Here is a 20,193-nt window from a genome sequence, read left to right as displayed (position 1 = left end):
AGCCCACACCTAGGGTTCTAAAACCGTTTGCCTGGAAGAAATTGTGCTATGCAAGTATGCAGCTTTCGTTATTTTGGAAAACAATCAAGTTTTATTACAAACCGGAATGTGGGCAAGCATGTGCAACTTGACCATCAGTTACAATATTACTAATATATGGTATTTACCAGTGTTTAAATGACTTTACTTAAATATATACATTCGACACACTGTTTTTTTAATGACCGGACTAGACCGTGGTCATGAGTTTTCATTCAAAGAGTTTCATTTAAAAAAAGCAAAAGGTACTTTAGTTTGTACAAATGACTTGGGTTGAAATGAAGTGTTTTATAAGCATTTTTTATTATAAAATTGACTGAATTATCTCAATTTTTGAATAAAAAAAATGGTTGGTATAAGTTGTTTTTTTGTCATTTTTAGTCGAGCTATTGCTCATATTAATCGGTCGAGTTTACCAATTTTAATAGTTTACAGTTTAATTTTAATGACAAGGACTGGACTTGATTCGCTGTATTTATAACTTCAAAGGGACTTTGACTGTACTTAAATAATATCTGTTTCAAAACAAGTAACGCTTGCATATTACTGCTCGTGCTTCAGCTGTTAAAAGTTTTTGTCTTTCTTCACATGTTAAAGCAAGAATTTTATGAGGACATAACAAATATCCAACCAACCTAGTTGGTTATTTAAAAAGTTATACAAAACTTATACATAGAGTGGCTGATCCATTAAAACCTGAACTATGGCACAAAAAGAAGATTGCGTTTCACCTAATTACAACTTTATTCCTTCCACAAATAAGATGCGAGTCGGTATTATCCTTGAGACACAGATGACAGTTAAATCAGAAATATTTCAAATATTGTAATTAGGGAGAAAAAGTAAATAACTGATAAAAACCAAAGATAACTTTAAAAGATTAAATAATAAGCATGGAATACAGGTTTCATGCGGAGTAAAAATGTATGTACATATTGGCATTTTGATGACACTATACTTAAGCGCTTACTCCAAGCGGTGCTCAATTTATAAACTAGTGAATTAATTTTTATTCAGATTTCTTTATTGGATAAACACTTTATCTGATGAGCAAAAAATAAAAGTCTGGTTGGATTGCTAAAAATAAGCCCAATAAAAACAAATATATTTGTCGTGGTAATGGTTTAACCTGAAGAGCAGAAGCATACAAATCAGTTTGATTTAAAAAACATATTTTCTTTAAACGAGCAAACATATTTTGTTTGAAGTTGATCACACATTTGAGACACTAAATCTAAACTGACAGCCAAGCTATATTCTAGTTTTTAACAAATCATTTCTATACAGACATTGTATGGATTTTAACTGGTAACTTGAAAATTATGGACTCGACAGAAAGTTAACGTCTAATTGTGAAAAGTTACAAACAGACAGGATGTTACTTTTTGCAGGGGGGGGGGGGGCGGTTACGGGTAGTATGAAGGAGGTTTGGTGTCGTAATCATCGACATCTGCAACCAGCGGAACCTTCTGGATGTCTTCATATTTGGGTGGCTGCAATAAATCAAACACAATAAGAAACATGCACGCATATGTGTGTTAACCACTGTGATCTAGCCCTTCTGAAGCTGCTTTTTGTAGTAACACACAATAAGGGCATATACACAAATGAAATGAAAATTGAAACAACTTGAAATCAAAATCTTTAAGACTGTTTGACAAAACTCTAAATCAACAGAATTTTTTATAACAAGTCTTCTATTTATATGCAGTCGTAAAAGTCATTCGCCTGAGAGCAAAAGTCCTTTTTTGATTTTATTGTCTTTTGAGATTACGTAAAACTGAAAACTATAAACTCAGGACAATCTTTTTATATGTCACATTTGTTAAGATTAATCTCTTGTAGAGCTCCAATATATACTTCAAATATAATAAAATATATTAGTGTTTTTGTCAACAAGCATTAACTCTTTGGTTTTTAATGGATCGAAGCAAATTGTTATATGTCTAAAGGCCAACTGTACATTCAGGATTTACCAAACTTATCACAACAGGTCAGAATAATGCAGTAGGGAGGACTACAATAAATAAACCAATCCAGTCTATTAAATAAGGATTTTCATTTAAGCAAGGGCGGAATAACTGAAAAATAACTTGGGCTGCATAATTAAGTCAATTCAACGAATTTAGTGTGAACTTTTAAACCACTATATTTAAAATACTTTGTCTGGCAGAATATTGGGTAAACTTACAAGGAAATGAAACCAGTGAAATAAACTATGGGCTACCACAGATGGAAGCCTGGGTATAATAAAAGCACCATATGTGTATAAACAACTTTACTGCAGTAAGAGCCTAACAACATAATGATAGGCTTTATGGTGGACTGCAAAAGTTAATCTTACATAAATCTTTTCATATATTTAATTTCCTTTCTAAAAGCTGATTGTGTGGCTGTAGTTTGAACTACCAGATTTTTTAGCAAAAAATAACAAATTATTTTTTTTTATAATAGGTTGCGTAGTATCTACCGGCATTTTTTGTATAAAAAGCAAGTTTGAAATTAATATTTTTAAAATTGGTTACTCGATTTTAATAAAAAATATGTAGAAAATTGTTTTTTTTTTTAATAGGTTAATTAGAACTACTGGGTTTAGGTTTAATAAAAAAGAGAATATGTAGCAAATATAGTTTTTTTTTTAAGTTTTAACTGCTGAGCAGATTTTTAAATAAAAAAACACGTTAAAAGAGGTGTTACAATGGGTTATTTGATAACTGCTGTTTTTTAAATATATAACCATCAAAAAAATCGATAAAAACATAGTCTTTTATACATTAGGTTACTTCAAAACTACTTCTCATAACAAAATAGGGAGAAATATATATTATTTTTAATGTGAAGGGCTACTTATTCTTACCCATATTAGTAAGTTAATGTTTGGCCAATTACAGAATGTTACAGCAGTCACAAATCAACATGGATGATGAAACAAGCACCGGCTGCCAAACATTACTGTGGTTTGTTTGTAAGTTCAGTCATACGACTTTAGCAAACAACATTAAATCATGGAGATAGCAACAATTTAGCTTTGGAAGTAGGATGAATCATGTATTGACATTGACAGAATGTTGTTACAGTTTCGGATTTTCAATTAGATGCTCATTTCAATTGAAGTTCAGTGTTCAATTTAAAATACTTTTTAATAGTGAACAATTATTAAGTTTATCTTTAAACCAAAGAAATAAAATCTTTCAAAAATGACCTCAAAATGTATTTTCACAGCTATTGATTATGGAGAAATTAAATAATTACTTTAATGAAATTAAAAAATGCTGTTTGATTTTTACATATTTTGTAAAACTTGAAACAATATTTTTTACATTGTAATCAGGAAACATATCTACATTTCAACAAGACTTCAAAAGATAGCTTAAAAAAATAAAGCACTACAAGTTATTAACCCTAGAATCAAACTGTCAATCTATTTTTTACAACACATTTTATGCATTGAAACCAATTCCATTAGAGCGGAGATATATTCTATCTTAGCTACATTCAAACAGCCATGAATATATTCTGCGGCTGGCACTGGGAACGCGGGTTTAATGTACTTTTTATTTTTAATAAATGTGAGGAAAAGTGCGCTGTAACATAAAAGGGCCATTAGGTTGTATTAGGCAAGAAAAAAACCACTGGTATAGATTAAATAAACTAAATGTACACTATCTGTTTGATAACACATAGTTTTTAAGTTATTAAACAAACATTTACCTTGTAGATGGGTCCAGCATTTTGGTCAATATCTTGTACATAGCTGATTTCTGGATCCTGTCGCAGGCGAAGAGCCTATTGTGGAAAACAGTTTAAGAATTAAGGATTTATCAATAAGTTCACTTTTCAACACTACACACTGTTTTGCCAAAGCCACTGTCAATGATTTTTAAGCGGTTTTGAGAATCTAAAAGGACCACTTAAATTTCTCCCGATTATCTCTCAAAAAAAAGGGCTAATGCAGAGATGGAACTTTGCAAATGGTATCCTAAAATTTCTTAGCATACACTAAAGCCAAATCTTGAAGAAAAAATCGTTCTTTAAATTTCACATTATAGGTGTTTGGGGTAAGAATTACCTATGGATGGCATAAGATTGCGAAAACACAAAAATAAAACAACTATAATCATGGGTTTTAAAAACAAACTCACAAACTAAGGAATTTTAGACTGACATAAAAATAATTAAAATGTGCGCAACAAAGTAAATAACATTGCACTGTTCAAATATTAATCAAAAAAGTTGTGTTTAAATGTTTTAACACATCAAGACAGCTGTAACATATTGCATTAAACATATATACACAACAGGTTTACATTATACATGATAAGTAAAAAGATGTTTGTTACATAAAGAGTTAAACGGTCATAACCTATAACTTTGGTATTGGGTGTTTTTTGTAAGTCGCAAAATTAAATGTACTATTGATATGTGACAAAGTATTCAGTCAAAGTATTTCAGTGTATAGTTTCAGAATGGGCATATCTCTTTAAACATACGAACAAGATATGTCAAGTGTTTTACATAGTTCAGTTAAACAACATTCCACGAACAGATAAATAGTCGATAAAATTTGTCCTTGTTAAGTCACCAAGGGCCAACACATGAATTTTATAAAGTGCTAAAATAATTGGCCTGCACAGTAAGAGCTATATTACATGGACATGTGCACAAAGGGTGAAGTATTCTTTCATATTTCAATAAAATAAATTTTGTATAAATAGTTACATAAGCAATCGATTCATATATACTGGAACGAATTGCTAGACCAAACATCGAACATACCTGGTGTGTCATGTGCTTATAGCACTTGTAAACCATCGAGATAAGATAGCTCTTTACAATAAGGTAGAGAAATAAGACGCCAAATACGATACAAGCCAACCAGCGGTCGTCTAAATTCATCAGCCATTGGCTCCATTCAGCTGGGATATGTCTGCACTGTAGATAGGAGAAAACCCAATGTAAATATAAAACAACGGGCACCTTGTAATTCTGTCAGGCTAGGATATATAGCTCAGGCACTTTAGAAAGTAAACACAATCGGCATGACATAGACATTGACTTTTTGTTTTTCACAATGGTGATCAAAATCATAAATATGACGTAACTAAATGCCAGCCGAAAATATGGGTTTATATGTGGAGTAATAATATTTAACATTGGGTATTGAAATTTATTGCTTGGTGCACTAAACACCGATCCGTAATATAGCTTGAAAAAAAATGTCCAAGCCAAAAAGTGTAGTAAATCGTTATCGTCTTAAAATAGAATTTTCAATTTGGCCTTGTATGACCATCAGTTAAAAAGGTTGGATTCCTGCTTGAAATTAGCTGAGCCTTTTAGACTGTTTTAATAAAAACATGTAAAATACAAGTTTCATTTTTATATATGTTATAAATAAAAAACATTAATTGGGTAAATTACAGACAGACAGATGCCTGTTTTCATTTGGAAAAGATTATATTATAACTCGTACAAATGTATTGGTTCCCACTCTACCAGTTTATAATTGTAAATATGTGCCCATTTGGATGGAAGTTTCTTTAAAGATATGCAACTATAAAACCCGTATAATAAAATAAGCCCCCAAGTAAAAAAGGTTAGGAAACACTGGTTCGAACCGTTTTAAAAGTCCAATAAAAGTTGATAGAAACAACATATTTACCTCTTTAAGATGCTCTTTTACGTTTGGCCAGTAGAACATAAGACTGCCAATGTAGATGACAGAGCAAAGATAGTTGAAGAGTTGGACAATAAACAATGGAAGAAGATATCCAGAACGGTTCTGCAAAAGATCATGAAATTTGTCAAGAGTGTACACTTTACTTTGTCAAGTACCTTGTTGTGTTTCGATACTTATATAAAAACATTTTTTACATAATTTTACCCAGCAAGACAAAATGCCTTTATTTTCTCACATTACTATGAAAAAGCAATACTATAAACTTTAAGTCCAAAAGCCACAGTTATATTACGGCAACATGATACTTAGATCCAGTTTAACAAATTTCCATATATGCAACAGAAGAAATAAAATACTTGTGAGATAAATAACAAAACACTGACTAACCTTAACAAGTCCATAAATAGCCATAAAGGAGATAACAGCCAAGAAAAGACCATTTCCAAGACCAATCCAGAGAGCTGAATTGAATAACAAAAGAAAAGAATTACTATTAGGGACGTTTGGTAATATCAGATTGTAGTGTATACCAGTGTTTCTTAAACAGGTTAATGGTTCACCCAAGGGTGAACAAAACCAACCAAAAGGGGTGAATAAGGGTGAACCGTCAGAAATGGATGATAGCTCTGCAGTAAAGCGACTACTGAACTGTTGTTTTTTGGTGTTTTGTTTTGCTTATTGTAATAGTGAAGTTGGTTTACACTGAGTGTGTAAGTACAAAAAATTGGTGACTGTGTTTTGTGCTTCTGTAGCTGTATTTCTGGACTCGAGAAATTGTAGATTTACAATGGTAAAACTAAGCTTGAGTTGATATTAACAAAAATCGAAACAACCCAAGTCGTTTTGTGCTGTTAGATGAGATAGTTTTATCATATCATGAAACAAGGGTGAATGAAATCTGGAGATAAATGCTAGCGGTGAACAAAACTAAAAAAGTTAAGAAGCACTGGTCTATACTGTTAACTAAGGATGCCAAAAAAGAAATAAAATTATATTGGATATCCAATGTCAAGTGGTAGTATCGCTACCCGTTGGATAATAGAGAGGTATCTGACCTAATCCGATAATTTTATCCAAGATTTGCAATTAAACGCAGCGATTTGTACTTTGAAAGGCAAATTTATCTAAAAAACCAGTATGTTAACAAACAGAGGTAACTGCACTTTCTAAAAATAAATAATGCATATGCTTCAACTTATTGAAAATAAAATTATGGCGCACTGACACCCGGCAGTTTTGATTGAACAATTGCCTTTGAATTGAAATCATAGTTTTCATATCATTTTTTAATATTGTTTGGATTTTATTTGTTTAGACTTCTTTTTATTATATATTTTGTCTAGTTGATATTCCTGATAACAGTCAGTAATAAACCCATGTTCTCTCTCATGCTGCTTGGCATAAATCTCAATTTTAAGTTCACATACTTGATCGAGGGTGTTGTTTGTAGTAGTTGTACACATCTTCACTTATCATATCATCAGTGGATAAAGTTCCAGAAAGTAGAAGGGCAGAAAACACAGAACATACAAGCCCGCTCATCTGAAAAAATTGGTCGACAAAGTGTTACATGTGCTGAGAGTGAAAATTCAACAATGGTATTTATTTTGCAGTTTAATGGCTGGAGGCTGTAGTTAGATGTAGAATGAGTATCAAAGCCCATCCAGAAGTAGGTTGCATTTTGTGAATGTTTTAAATAAATCTTAATGTAATGGCTGGAGCTTGTAGTTTAATAAATCCCAAAGCTCATACGGAGGTAGGTAGCATTTTGAATGTTTCACATTTGTCAAATGTGCGTTAAAAAGTTTGTTTAGTGTTATATATGCTGACAATTCTACAATGTTATTTTTTTTGCAGTTTAATGGCTGGAGGTTGTAGTTGGATGTGGAATGATATAAGGGCCCATCGAGAAATAGGTAACATTTTGTGAACATTTCATATATAATAAAATTTATCAAGTTCAAACCTTTATCTCGTTACATTAGTAAGTTTTGTTTTGAGCATTGCAACTAGGGATGTCTGATATTTGATATTTTATTCTGACAAAACATGTAGCGACGCGACTGGATACTAAATGATGTCATTACTTTGCTCAAATAACCAAAATATATATAAAATTTAAACGTTTAAATATATTTGTTTTAATTTATTATTAATTAAAAAAATTTATCCTCGCCAGTTGTTAATCTTTCATAATTTTTCAGATATTATTGATCTGGGAAGTTTTTAATGGAAATCCAATTGAAAATATTGCCTTACAAAGATTTGGCACTGGATAATTGGAATTTAGGAGGAAATTGAAAAAAATAGAATCAAACATTAATCTTACCAACATAAAGCCAGCTAGGAATGATGTCCCCGCTTTCACGTGAATACAAAAGCAACATTGCGGTTCTTGGTTAGAACGGCTCATCTTAATTTATTTTATCAGACTCTTAATAATAAAACGTTTTCTAGAACACTGTAAACAAATCTACATAAGCGCATAAAAAATATATTTTAATTAAACTAAAAAAAAGTTGGAATATTATTGAAACCATTTTATGGGATATTATGGAATCCATTTTAACTATTCTCACAAAATCGTATGAATATCACAAAAAAAAACAAGTTGTCATATTACCAAAACAAATTACATTTGTTAGAAACATCTTGTGAACAATTTAAGACTTTGAACATTTATAAAAAGGCAAAGTGTTAAATTTGAAAACCACTGTTTCCAAATATGAACCAGATTGACCTATGCTTGCATCTACAATGTAGTTTGATAATATTGATCAAGCCAAAAGGGTCGAGTAGATCGACAGCCTTTGTATAGAGACGTTCTAATAATAATTGTCTCATTATCAGTTAAAATGACGATTTTTAACTGATTTTAATACAAGTTTGTAGCGAAACATTTTTATCAAGATGATGTTGATTTGATTTACTCAGCCTTTTTGGCATTGACAATTATTATCAAGATACAACTATAAATTTAAAATTTGAGTGGATCAGAAGTTAATAAATAAGAACAGCGAACACCTTACAAACCCTACGAACTGTCGTTTACAGATACAAACGTACAAAATACTAGACGTAATTAGCTTAACATTCGGCTTAGACATTTAAAATTTAACTAACTTTTAAACACATGTTTTTCCTTCTTACAGATGCCATCATTGTTTTCTAATTAAATAAAACACAGTAGTTTCTAGTCAAAAGCGTTTAGAAAACTAAACGAATTACGCAATGTCCCGTAATAATGGAGAACTAGAAGTTGAGACGTCGATACTTAACAAAAGGCAAATTTTCAACTCGTCAGCTTTCGGAAAGGAACACCTTTATTGCGACACAAACAATTAAATCACGTGACCGCACGCTTCGGCGCTTATGACTGGCTGAAGTGAAATCAATTGTTTTTGTAACCTTGGAAAATCAATTTTCTATTTCCTTGTGCTGATTTACCGCCAATGCCGATTTTTATGCTTGTGTCAACCTGTAAACCGTCAAAAAATTTTAAATTTTGGGCAATTTTCTAATATTATTTCTGTTTAAAATACTTTTGATTTGTTTAACAAAACAAAATTTAATTTTTTTCAAACAATTTAGAACTTAATCCAAGGTAACCGTCTGGGTTCCACCACTAAACGTTTTTTTTCGGAGTTGCACGATTTCGTATTTAAAATTGAATATTATCGATGTGGTCATGACTTTGAAGTGAAAACTTGATTTATTATTAAAGATTTCCAATTTGTAATGGATTCACACATAAAAGGTATTTCCACAACTATAAACACCTTATATTTATGGGCCAAACCCCTAACTTAAAGGAAACTTATTTTCTCTTGGACCTTGCCATCTTAGTCTCCACTTTTTAGATATTTTACAATGCCTTTCGAAATGCACCACTTCTTGACCTTAGTTAGGTACAAATAAGCAATTACCAAAATCAAATAATTTTTTTAACTTAATAAACAAATATATTTTCGGTTAAATTACCCAATTCCCCTTCATTGCATACACGTTGTAGATTTTGCTTGAAATATGCTTTTGGCTGCTGGTTAGCCAGGTAACTTTGACATGCTACAATTTTTAATAAATCAACTTCAATCTTGTTTGTCACACAGTTCAAAAGTTCCTCTTTATGATAAATGGCTTCAGGACACATCACTGCTGTTCAGTCAATTACTTCATTAGTCATAGTTTTTCAATTTCACTCTTCTGGACACAAGTAATTTAAGTAAACAACTGGACATACATAATTCGAAAAGACGTTAGACTTTTTAGTAATTTTAACAAGATTTTTACACATCACTGCCATAAAATAAACCAAGGTACAATAACTGCACGCCCAGTTTTTCTTAAATTGAAGTGTTGTACTTATTTTTACAGTTGTTCACCAGTTTAACATTTAAAAGTAAATAATAAACAAAATAATATCTTTTCATTTTCTAAATTACACCTTTCATTACAAATTTAGCGTAACACTAATTTAAGTTCTTATAAAAACTTGTCTTAGTAGCAGTTTGCCAACATAATGTTCAACCACTTTCAGAAAAGTAAACGAAGGCTAAACTCTCACAACAGGCACTATTGTAGTATTTCACCAAATCAACAAATACACTTTGTGGGATGGTTTAATGTGCAAGATCCATTAGCAAATTCTCTTCAATGTACAACTAACTGAAAAATGACTGAAAATATACGAAAAAATTAATTTGTGTATTTAACTTAAAGTATCTTTTCTCTAGTCGACTAAAAACATCTATCGTGTATTTGGTTTTGCTTTACCAAGTAGTGACACATTTTTTTTAAGAAGTCAAAGAACACAAAAGCTATGTACAAGTACTGGGTTGAACTTAAATGCATAAGATTGGCAAGTACTAAACATCCTGACAAAGTTGCTAACAGTGGCATTTGAACAGTATGAACTTTTCTCTGAACTACTGGATGGTATAAAATGTGAAACCAAAGTGCAGTTAAGAATTTTAAGAAAGAAGGTGATTAAGAACAGAAAAAATGGAAACCCAGTAATAGGCGAGCAAAAACAAGCGACACAAACAATGCTTAAAAGTGTTAATAAGTTGGTTTTAATCCTTTACAGAAACTCTTGTATCCTCTTCTTCACCAGTCATTCAAGCAATGTACTGACTGGGCAACTTCTCGTGAACATAATCATCCACATCAGTCACAAGTGGCACCTTCTGCTTGTCAGAGTAGGCAGGAGGCTGAAGCGTTAATGAATTGCGATTAATTTTACAATGGAACACTTTTCTTAATGGTGTCCTCACGGTCACTCAGGGGGGCAAAAGCAGGAAATCGAACCGTTTAAAATTTGAGCAATTTAAAATTTCCAGTTCGACAAATTTATTTTTAAAACAGATATACTGAAATTAATTTTGTACACTAATTGCGCATGCAACTCAGCCAAATTATAGAGTGTTTTGGTTCTCTGCTGCACACACTATTGGCACCTATGCTATCAATATCCTGTTGTTAATATTGGGCAATACATAGACAACACCGCACATACTCAAAATCAAAGTAATTAATCAAAACATAATATCCCACCGACTCATAGCTTTGGTGTTATCAGGGTCTGATCTTGGTCTAATTTTTTTACTTACAGCATAAATAGGTCCTGCCTCCATTCTGATTTCTGGGGCAGACTGGAATTGGGTGAAGTTGCCACTTGACTGGGAACTCTATAAAATAAAGAAAACATTTTAGATTGGTTTGCATTTTGAACTCAACACGTTTTTACCAGCTACAAAGAACTTTAATTTTCAACAAACTATTTTGGGCAATTTTTTTGAAAAAAGTTAATTTTAACAAATTAATGACAAAAAAGTTGGACAAGTTTTCCAAATGCAACTAATTTTATGTTGTTATTAGTTGGCTCCACAATTTGTTATCTGCCACAAATAATTTAAACCAGAGTTGTTATGACTTCAGTCGCTGCTTTAAAAAGACTAACTTAAAAGTCATTTGTGGAAATTTTAAGTGCTTTAACATTGCATTCCAGTAAAATTAGGTTATTTACATACCTAATAATTGTAAAATAACTAAATTGCTATAAGTTTTTGAGGTTTTTTAGAGAAATATTGCACAAATGAAATTTGTCACTAATTTGTCGGTTTAAGCTTTATTTTTGATGCCAAAGACTTGACTTAGATTCAACCTGTTACAAGTTGACTTGGAATTTGCTAAAAGTATTGCGAATGACTTGAGTGGGACATAAGCCATACCAAAGTGACTAACTCACAATACTGATTATAAACCCCTAAAATTCCTTCTGCATAAGTATTTTAAACGTTAAAAATAACCACTTTAACCTGACCTGTTTGGCAATAAACTTGTAACATCTGAAGACCACAGTACCAAAGTAGACTTGAAGCAATATGTAAGCAGTCAAACTGCTGAAGACAATTGCAGGCAAAGCACTCGGGTTCTGTTGAAGCCATTCGAGAGTTTTACCATCCTCGTTCATCATTTCAATGTACTGAGTAAAAAATACCATTTGTTAAAACTTTTGTTGTAGACGCTTTACCATTTTTTTGGTCTAAAAATATTATGACTAATAGTATCGCCTTCGTCCTGAACTTTAAACTTTAGAGTGAAACAACAGAATTGCCAAGTTATTAATTAAAAGTAAAAACGGTAGTTTTATTAAACAATTTTCTTTTAGCTAGACATCACCTTGATAAAGAGGTTTTGATATCTGCTTGTCTCATCATCAGTGAACATTAAGTAGGTACCAAAACGTTTTTTTTCTTAAGATGATGTCGGTTTAAACTTTTTGGTTTTGATATTCATTATCAAGCTACTTTAGAGATCTGTGCATAGTGTATCTAAATTTTGTATTATACAGGGTTGGGTTAAGTACTCGCCAATGCGAGTGCAAATCGCTTCGGGCGAGTGCTGATTGACACTCACTCGCCTGAGTGGCTTCGGCGGAAAATTTATATAGTTGGTGCGTGTTAAGCACCACTACTAAGCGAAATTGTCTACTAAATTGTCAGTGTTATTTTTTCACTAAAGATTGTAACAAATATTTTGTCTAAAAACATTGTTTTAAGGGTAAACTGCTTTATGGGGCCATTCATTTGTTCACCCATGCATGGAAATAAACAAACAAGACTATTATAAAAACAAATGTTTACGTATGGATACAACAAGACAGATTAACGATAACCCAAGAAATGACTGCGCTAGGACGAAAATTTGCAGACGGCGTGCCAACAGTTTTGGCGAGTGTTGTTTCGTCTGGGCGAGTGCTGATTGATGCCACTCGCTCACCTGGCGAGTATAAATTTTTGCTTTGGAACAACCCTGTTATATGTCAAACTAAAATAGTACGTGACACATGACAGGTCATATTTTGTGCAGTCCTTGAAATTACTTAAATATTCCATGTCTTTTAAACCTAATAAGGATGTTTGGTTTAAAATGGTTGAATCTTGGCAACTTACAAGGTAGATTTGTCCTTCAATTTTAGACCAATAGATAGCCAGCAGTCCAGTAATGACAGCATAGCAAAAAAGACCAAGCATTTGAAGAACAAACATGGGCAGCAACAGGTGGTGTTGGTTCTGTTTAAAAGTAAACACAAAAAGAATCGTCAACAATGGGCTATTGTTTTTCTTTATATTGAATAACAATTGAGGCATTGTGACTGGTCTTTGTAGCCTATCAAGTTGCATAAAAGTTGTGTTTAAAGTTTTTGGGGTTAAATTACAGCAGCAAATATATAATAGCTTTTCAACTAAACTGCTGCGCAGTAAACAGTTTTATTTTATCGAACTTAAAAAGCATTTATTTTTTAGTGACAAGGTTTGTAGTTAAAAAAAAAACTAGTTACAAAAAAAGTTGTTCTAGTTAAAAAACACTGATTTAAATCACAATAAATGTACGGTAAATAATTAGTTTTGTTTGCAATTTGTTGGTTAAAAGTGATTTCATATAAAGGTGTTTTCCGTATAAAGCATACCTTATTAATTCCGTGAAGAGCCAAAGATGAAAATAAGAGAATCAAGACTCCAATAACAAGTGTAACCCAGGACTCTAAAAATTAAAATGTTTTTGTCAAATACAACAATAAACAGTGTGTTTCAAGAGTTGGGTAAAAACTATCTTAACAGAAAAAAACGTAAAATATACAATAATATACAATAGTAATATTTTCCTTTACTGTAACCTGGAGGCCGACAGATTTTTTCGACCAATACTTACCCTCTACTAAAAGCAATACCCTCTACTAAAAGGGGTATTGCTTTTAATACCCTCTACCAAGCAATACCCTCTACTAAAAAATTACTCAAACCCAACATATTGCAAGCAAATGTTTTACGTGCAAATTTAAATAACTCAATTTTATATTAAAAACACTTTATTTCAATCAACACATTTGTCAAAAGAAACTAAGTCCGGCCAAGTCATGTTCAAAAGATTTTAAGGAAAGACAAAGTAGTTTGTCCAAAAACCTAAGTTAAGTCATTTTAAAACCGCGACTTAAGTGCCCTAGTCATTGACTTAAGTCATTACAACACTGGTAAATAGTTAACAACGACATACGGGTAAGGCCATAGGAGGTTCCATAGTAGGAAGCTGCCGACACACCTCTTGCACCTTTGTACACGTCATACGCTCCTCCAAGCTGAAGTACACTTAGGAGGTTAGAACTAGAGTAAGGATATATGAACTGTTGCAACCAAGAAAAGTAATGTCAATCAAAAACAGCTCCTCTGGTGATTTTAATTCTTTACCATTTATCGCTTATTTTTTTTATCGTCTCAGTGCTCGCGTTTTTTTTAGTTTATTTTCCATTTATTGTACAAGCGTTTAGTGTCATTCACCCTGACGAAGGCGGCTTGCATAGGATGCCGAAACGTTGGTAAAGAATTAAAATTACAAAAGAAGCTGTTTTTGATTTACAATACTAGAGTAGGGACATTTTATTTCTGGACATTTTAACATTTTATTTCGTTACCTAATATTTTTAACGTAAAGTATCGCAATCCAAACAAATACCAAATGATGTTATTAGTACGCTCAAATAGTTAACATGAAATTAAAACAGGAGACTTAGCTATTTTTTGTCAGGTTATTAGGCTAAAGTTTGACATATCAGTGAAAAAGTTTGATTTTTCCAATCTCCAGTTATTAATCTACTATCTTCAGATAAATTACCTTTCAAGGTAGAATCGCTGCGTTAAATTACAAATTAAAGCTTAAATTTCTATATCAGTTTGATATCGGATCGGGAAAGAAGTTGGGAAATACTGGGAATGAATTCATTTAATCAGCACTATTTTCTAACAGTTCTTTTTGAAATTTTTGTTAAAATAATCAATAATATACAAACGAATTGAAAACCAAACTTTTTTACCCAAAATTTATTTTTAAATTTTATAACAAAGTTTTTAAGTTGATCTGTAATAAAAACAATTTACATTGTTTGAAATCAAAGCCGGGCGGCCTATATATAAAAAAGTAAGTTAAAGTTTAAATAAAAAAATTGAAACAGATTACTACGTTAAAAACATAATTTTGATCATGTTGAAATAGAATCAGTTTAAAGAAAAAAAATTTAAAGGATACCATACAGTATAGTAACATAAAAATAATTGCTACAATTATTGAACTTACCAAATACAAAACCAACAGCACGATGGTTCCGGTCTTGATTCCACAGCAACAACATGTAGGTGACTTTCCAGACATGATTATTGTAAATATTTCTTTCTTATCGTTTTTTTAATAAAAATACTAAATAAAAAATACATATAAAGAAGTGGACAAAATGTAAAAACTTTCATTATATTCCATTCCAGGAATATTCAATACCTTTTGACAAATTAATGACTGGCACCAATATCAGGACATTTTTGGGGCTGGTCTAAAATCTTACCAATTTTTTTACACTTAACAAAATTAGCCAAAAATAAAATTTTGAGCAACAAATAAATATGGAAGATTAAATATAATAATAATACTTGACCAATCCAAACTCAAACAATCAAATATTAATATGCGTTGCAGTATTTGTACTAAAAAGCCCTGAAAATCAATTAATTATAGAAAAATTCTACCAGTTACTGTAGGACCACAATTAAAATATATTCGTCTCTTAGTCTTAACGTAGTTACGATTGAACATAACTCTACTTTCGAGAAATACGTGCTTAATAATTCAAGCTAAAACTTCATATTAAAACGATATATAAGCACATAATGAAATATAACATTATGAAAAACTTGACAATTTGTCATTAATAGGTTAAACATTAATAGCTACTAAATCACTGCCCAGCGATAAAAGTGCTGCGTTGTAAAGTAGAAAAACAACACGCAGCCTTTAACCATGAGTTGCAATGGCGAAATAGGGTGGCAGACAGAAAGCAGAACCTCTCTTATCACGAGACTATTGACATGCGCTGACGTCAAGTTACCAGACCTGTTTCATTTTGCTCTTGTGAGCGCCCATTTCTTTTTGCTCCTTGCGTTTTTATGGCTTTGAAGGCGCTCAAAGAACTTAAGCAAAGAAACGAAGCAGCGATAAAATGGCAAAAGGAAATTCTAAATCCTAACCACTAACAATGGCGGACTTGAGATGAAATTAGCTTTGTAACGATCGGGAAATAGAATACAATGGCAAGAATGAGAAGTTGCTTGCAATATATTTCGAGTTCCATAGAATTATTATGCCTTTAATTAAACATACCTAGCTTTTATACCAAACAGGCAAAAAATAAAAACAATAATTAGTATGCACGCAAGCAAACGGCATTGCTTTTATTAGCCTACGTACTAGGTTCATAACGAAAGCGCTTTTTATATTCCCTTCATAATTAACATACCTACTGTACTATAACTTGCATCCAATAAAGGCAACACATAAAACGGCAATTCGTCAGCACGAGGAATACAAATCAGTTTTAATATACGTGCTGGGACTCTTCTATAACAATAAAGTTTTTGACTTTTTAGGTGTTTAACTAGATATTATAAGGCCATAGGTCTATCATGTGGTTTTTCACAAAGCGTTTAAGGGCAGTAAAACAATTACAAGGGTCAGCAGTCAGCACGGCACCTAACTCTAACAAAACTTAAAAATAACTTTAACTATAAACTAGGGTTAATTACAAGCAATTAAAGGCTTTTTCGATTTACGATCTGCGATCATAAAATCAAGGCCGCAGTCGCTTTACCGACGATTCTAACCGCTCAAAAGCTCCCAGTCAACACGAAACAGTCTCACATCCGACAGAAAACAACTAGGAGTCGGCCGTTGCTCAGTCGAGAGAAAAATGAGCTGTTTGGTTTTCCCCAGGAGCTCAAACTCCAGCACCTCTGCATACATTATTCAAGGGAGAAAAGAGCATCCTTGAAACCTACGGCGTTCGTAAACACGCCTTGGCGAAATGCGCCGGAATTTAATTCTCTCTTAGTTAAAGCAAGGGCCTTCATTAATTCTTTCCAGTGGGGTAGCTGACACACAAAAAAATTAATATTGTAGTGTAGCGGCGCTCTATGTCTCGCTTCAGTAGCCTATATTGTAAGGATCACAAATTTTCGCGAAAAAACGGAAATTTGTACAAGAGTTGCGAAGGAAATACTACTTTAAACAAGAATATAATTTTTCAGCATAATGGTTGGTTGTTTTAGTTAATTAGACGCATAGTAGGAATTTTAAAGTCCATATAAAAGTGGCTAACATTTTAAACGTTTCGAAAATCTATTAAAATTGAACAAAAAGATATTTTTAAAAAGCAAATAAGTGTACATTTGAAAAAATACGATCCAACAATTTTTTTTGCGGGACAGCAAATTTATTTCAATCTTGCAACTTTTGAATCCGCAAAAAAACAATATTTTTAAATAATTTCCAGGGGGGCAATAACCCCCCCCCCCTTAACCTGTTACACTCGCCCGCGCCAAGAAGTTTCACCTCATGACCACAAAGCGTGTTCCTGCCAGCCTTTCGTAGCCTGAGGCAACTTCATACTGAGAAACCTAATACCAGCCAAGTTGTGAGGAACCATTACCGGCCCTATGTACGACTGTACGTGCCGGTAGCCTAATGCGAAGTAGGCCGAATTCATGTTCCGTGTGAAACAATCTCAAACTTAAGATTGAATATCAGAATCCATAGCCTTTATAAGGTGGGATTTTATGAAAGTTCCGGATAAAGTAGCCTATTGAAAATGAATAAACATTTATTTGTTACGTTCACAAAATGCTACCTACTTCTGTATGGGATTTACTAACTAAATCATTCTACGTCTAACTACAAACTCCAGTCATTATATTGAGAATTATTCAACACATTACAAAAATGCTACCTACTTCTGTGTGGGTTTTAGTATTAATTCCACGTCTAACTACAACCTCCAGCCATTATCTTAAGATGTATTCGAAACGTTCAAAATGCTACCTACTTCTGTGTGGGTTTTTATATTCATTCTACGCCTAACTACAACCTCTTCGTTACATAATTACCCGATCACGCACATTGTTGTTTGCTGAACTACTAGTTTATAGTTCAAACTTTAAACACAATTCCGGATTGATTAATCTCATAAATAACATAACAGATGAGTTTAATATTTACGCCGTTTATCAAACAAATTTGCAATAAAGGTAATACAAAGTAATATATATATAAATACATAAGTACCGGCGTTGTCCATTTTTATATTGTTTAACCACAAAAGTTTACGTGTATTTAGAGTTTTAGACGGTGGTTGTTGCAGTAAAATAATTGGACAAGGCAAAAACGAAATAAGAAGCAAAGTTTGGTATAGCACGGGTGACTTTGTCACAGCAAAGCTGCTGTGGGCAAATCCACGCTGCTTTTATCAAAACTCCTCGACCCAATCGATAAAGGGGGCTTACAAAATGCTCTATCCCCACACCTAAGAAAATTATTCAGCCCAAGTTTGCATAGGTTGTCTTTAGCTGGAACAAAATATGAAAAAAAAAATTCTTATTTAACATACCATTGGAATGTTAACCTCTCTCTGAAATAGATTTTTATTTGACTTTAATGGGTAACCTTTCATTTGATTTAAACGAGCAATCCCATATAAGCCAATGCACTTTTATAAATAACAATTGCCAGGCCAGGGTGGACCCAAGGAGGTCACGTTACCATGGCCTTCCCTAAACTGTATTTTTTGCCTATTTGAACGCTAATGCAAATTAAAAAAAAAAATGGCCACCTTAAAGAAAAATCCTAAATCTTGTCTGCTAGGAGATCCATCGTTTTACCTCGTTATTACAAAATACTTGCTGGCTAAAAACAAGATTCAAAAACAAGGAAAAGTTCCATTTAATCTGTATGTAATAAACAATTTTTAAGTCATTTTGATGTTTATTTATTAATTAAGAACAGTTTGTAACGTTATAATTTAAAAAAGGTTGGTTTATTTAAAGAATCTCACGACAACCTACTTCTGTTTGAACTTTGTTTTTTTCTTTTTGCTGATGATTGTAAATTTATTATATTTCACCCCATTATTATTCAACAAAAAAATCCTTCAATATGCTTGTTAAGGCCCAAAGACGTTTTATCCGACTTTAAGTTCGCCGACGGCGCTCTAAAGTATCAGATAAGTGCTAGTATCGACTTAGATCGCTCCAAATCCGATATTATCACATTCCCCTTGTCTGAAGAAGTTCTTAAGACCACGAAACATAAATCTCGTGCCTGTATGTTTCTTAAAGTTTGTTGCCAACTTCTTTTCAGCGGTAAGGGACTTACTGTCTATGGTTAACTTATTTATCTCAGGTTGCAAATGAAAATGCTAGCCTTATTAGGGCTACATTGCCTTAATGCAAGTCGCCATGGTTTGTAAAATGGTAACAACTGATTCTTTAGATCAGTGCCTTTGGTAACCTGTCGAACCCCATGTTATTCTGCAATTGTTCGTCGAACCCCAAATTTATGCTCAGTATTCGTTTCTTCCTCCTAGCATCTGAAACTGGGCATAATCAAATTATAAACTTGCATTTATATAGGTTAAATTAGCCAAACTTTCAATTTATAATGTTACACGACACCTTGGCACATAAAAGAGATTCGAATTTAGCTTGAAATAACAGCATTTATGTTTCAGAGGACGTTCTCGCCGAACCCTTGATGCGTCGAGGTCCAAGGGTTCGATCGAACCCTGGTTAAGAACCACTGCTTTAGATTAAACTTTTCGAGAATGTATAAATCCAAAAATGTTCTTCAGGTTAAATTTTATTCCTATGTCAGGTTTTTCATAACACCAAGATATACAACTTAACTTTCAGTGTTGTAACCAGTTATGTAATTCCGATTCAAACCAATTCAAACCCCACTACAAATTATAAATTAAAATTGTAAGCTGCTTAGACGATTAAATATATTGTCAAAATACGTCATTTATGAAACATTCGAAGGTTCCGCTATTAGTAACAAGAGCTTATAATAACATGAATCATGGGTACACTATGCACGGATCTGTA

General features: G+C 32.5%; 2 protein-coding genes across 2 annotated transcripts; both read right to left on the bottom strand.

The window, feature by feature from the left end:
* Positions 1 to 781: 781 nt before the first annotated feature.
* LOC146157611 (lysosomal-associated transmembrane protein 4A-like) lies at positions 782 to 8,185 on the bottom strand. The gene is made up of 7 exons (XM_083386602.1): positions 8,046 to 8,185; positions 7,144 to 7,258; positions 6,104 to 6,177; positions 5,699 to 5,818; positions 4,816 to 4,971; positions 3,751 to 3,825; positions 782 to 1,532 (listed from the first exon to the last, which is right to left on the bottom strand). The coding sequence occupies exons 1-7, from the start codon at positions 8,127 to 8,129 to the stop codon at positions 1,446 to 1,448; spliced, it is 711 nt and encodes a 236-aa protein (XP_083242728.1). The 5' UTR covers positions 8,130 to 8,185; the 3' UTR covers positions 782 to 1,445.
* A 2,132-nt stretch (positions 8,186 to 10,317) lies between these two features.
* LOC146157610 (lysosomal-associated transmembrane protein 4A-like) lies at positions 10,318 to 15,496 on the bottom strand. The gene is made up of 7 exons (XM_083386603.1): positions 15,347 to 15,496; positions 14,273 to 14,354; positions 13,689 to 13,762; positions 13,171 to 13,290; positions 12,039 to 12,200; positions 11,326 to 11,403; positions 10,318 to 10,926 (listed from the first exon to the last, which is right to left on the bottom strand). Exons 1-7 carry the CDS (start codon positions 15,419 to 15,421, stop codon positions 10,834 to 10,836), a joined length of 684 nt encoding a protein of 227 aa, XP_083242729.1. The 5' UTR covers positions 15,422 to 15,496; the 3' UTR covers positions 10,318 to 10,833.
* Between the last annotated feature and the right edge of the window lie 4,697 nt (positions 15,497 to 20,193).

Source organism: Ascidiella aspersa, chromosome 4, assembly GCF_963924565.1.
Source record: "Ascidiella aspersa chromosome 4, kaAscAspe10.2, whole genome shotgun sequence".
In the NCBI taxonomy this organism is placed as follows: Eukaryota; Metazoa; Chordata; class Ascidiacea; order Phlebobranchia; family Ascidiidae; genus Ascidiella; species Ascidiella aspersa.
The sequence above is the reverse complement of the archived record's forward strand: the minus strand, read 5'-3'. Positions and strand labels throughout refer to the sequence as shown.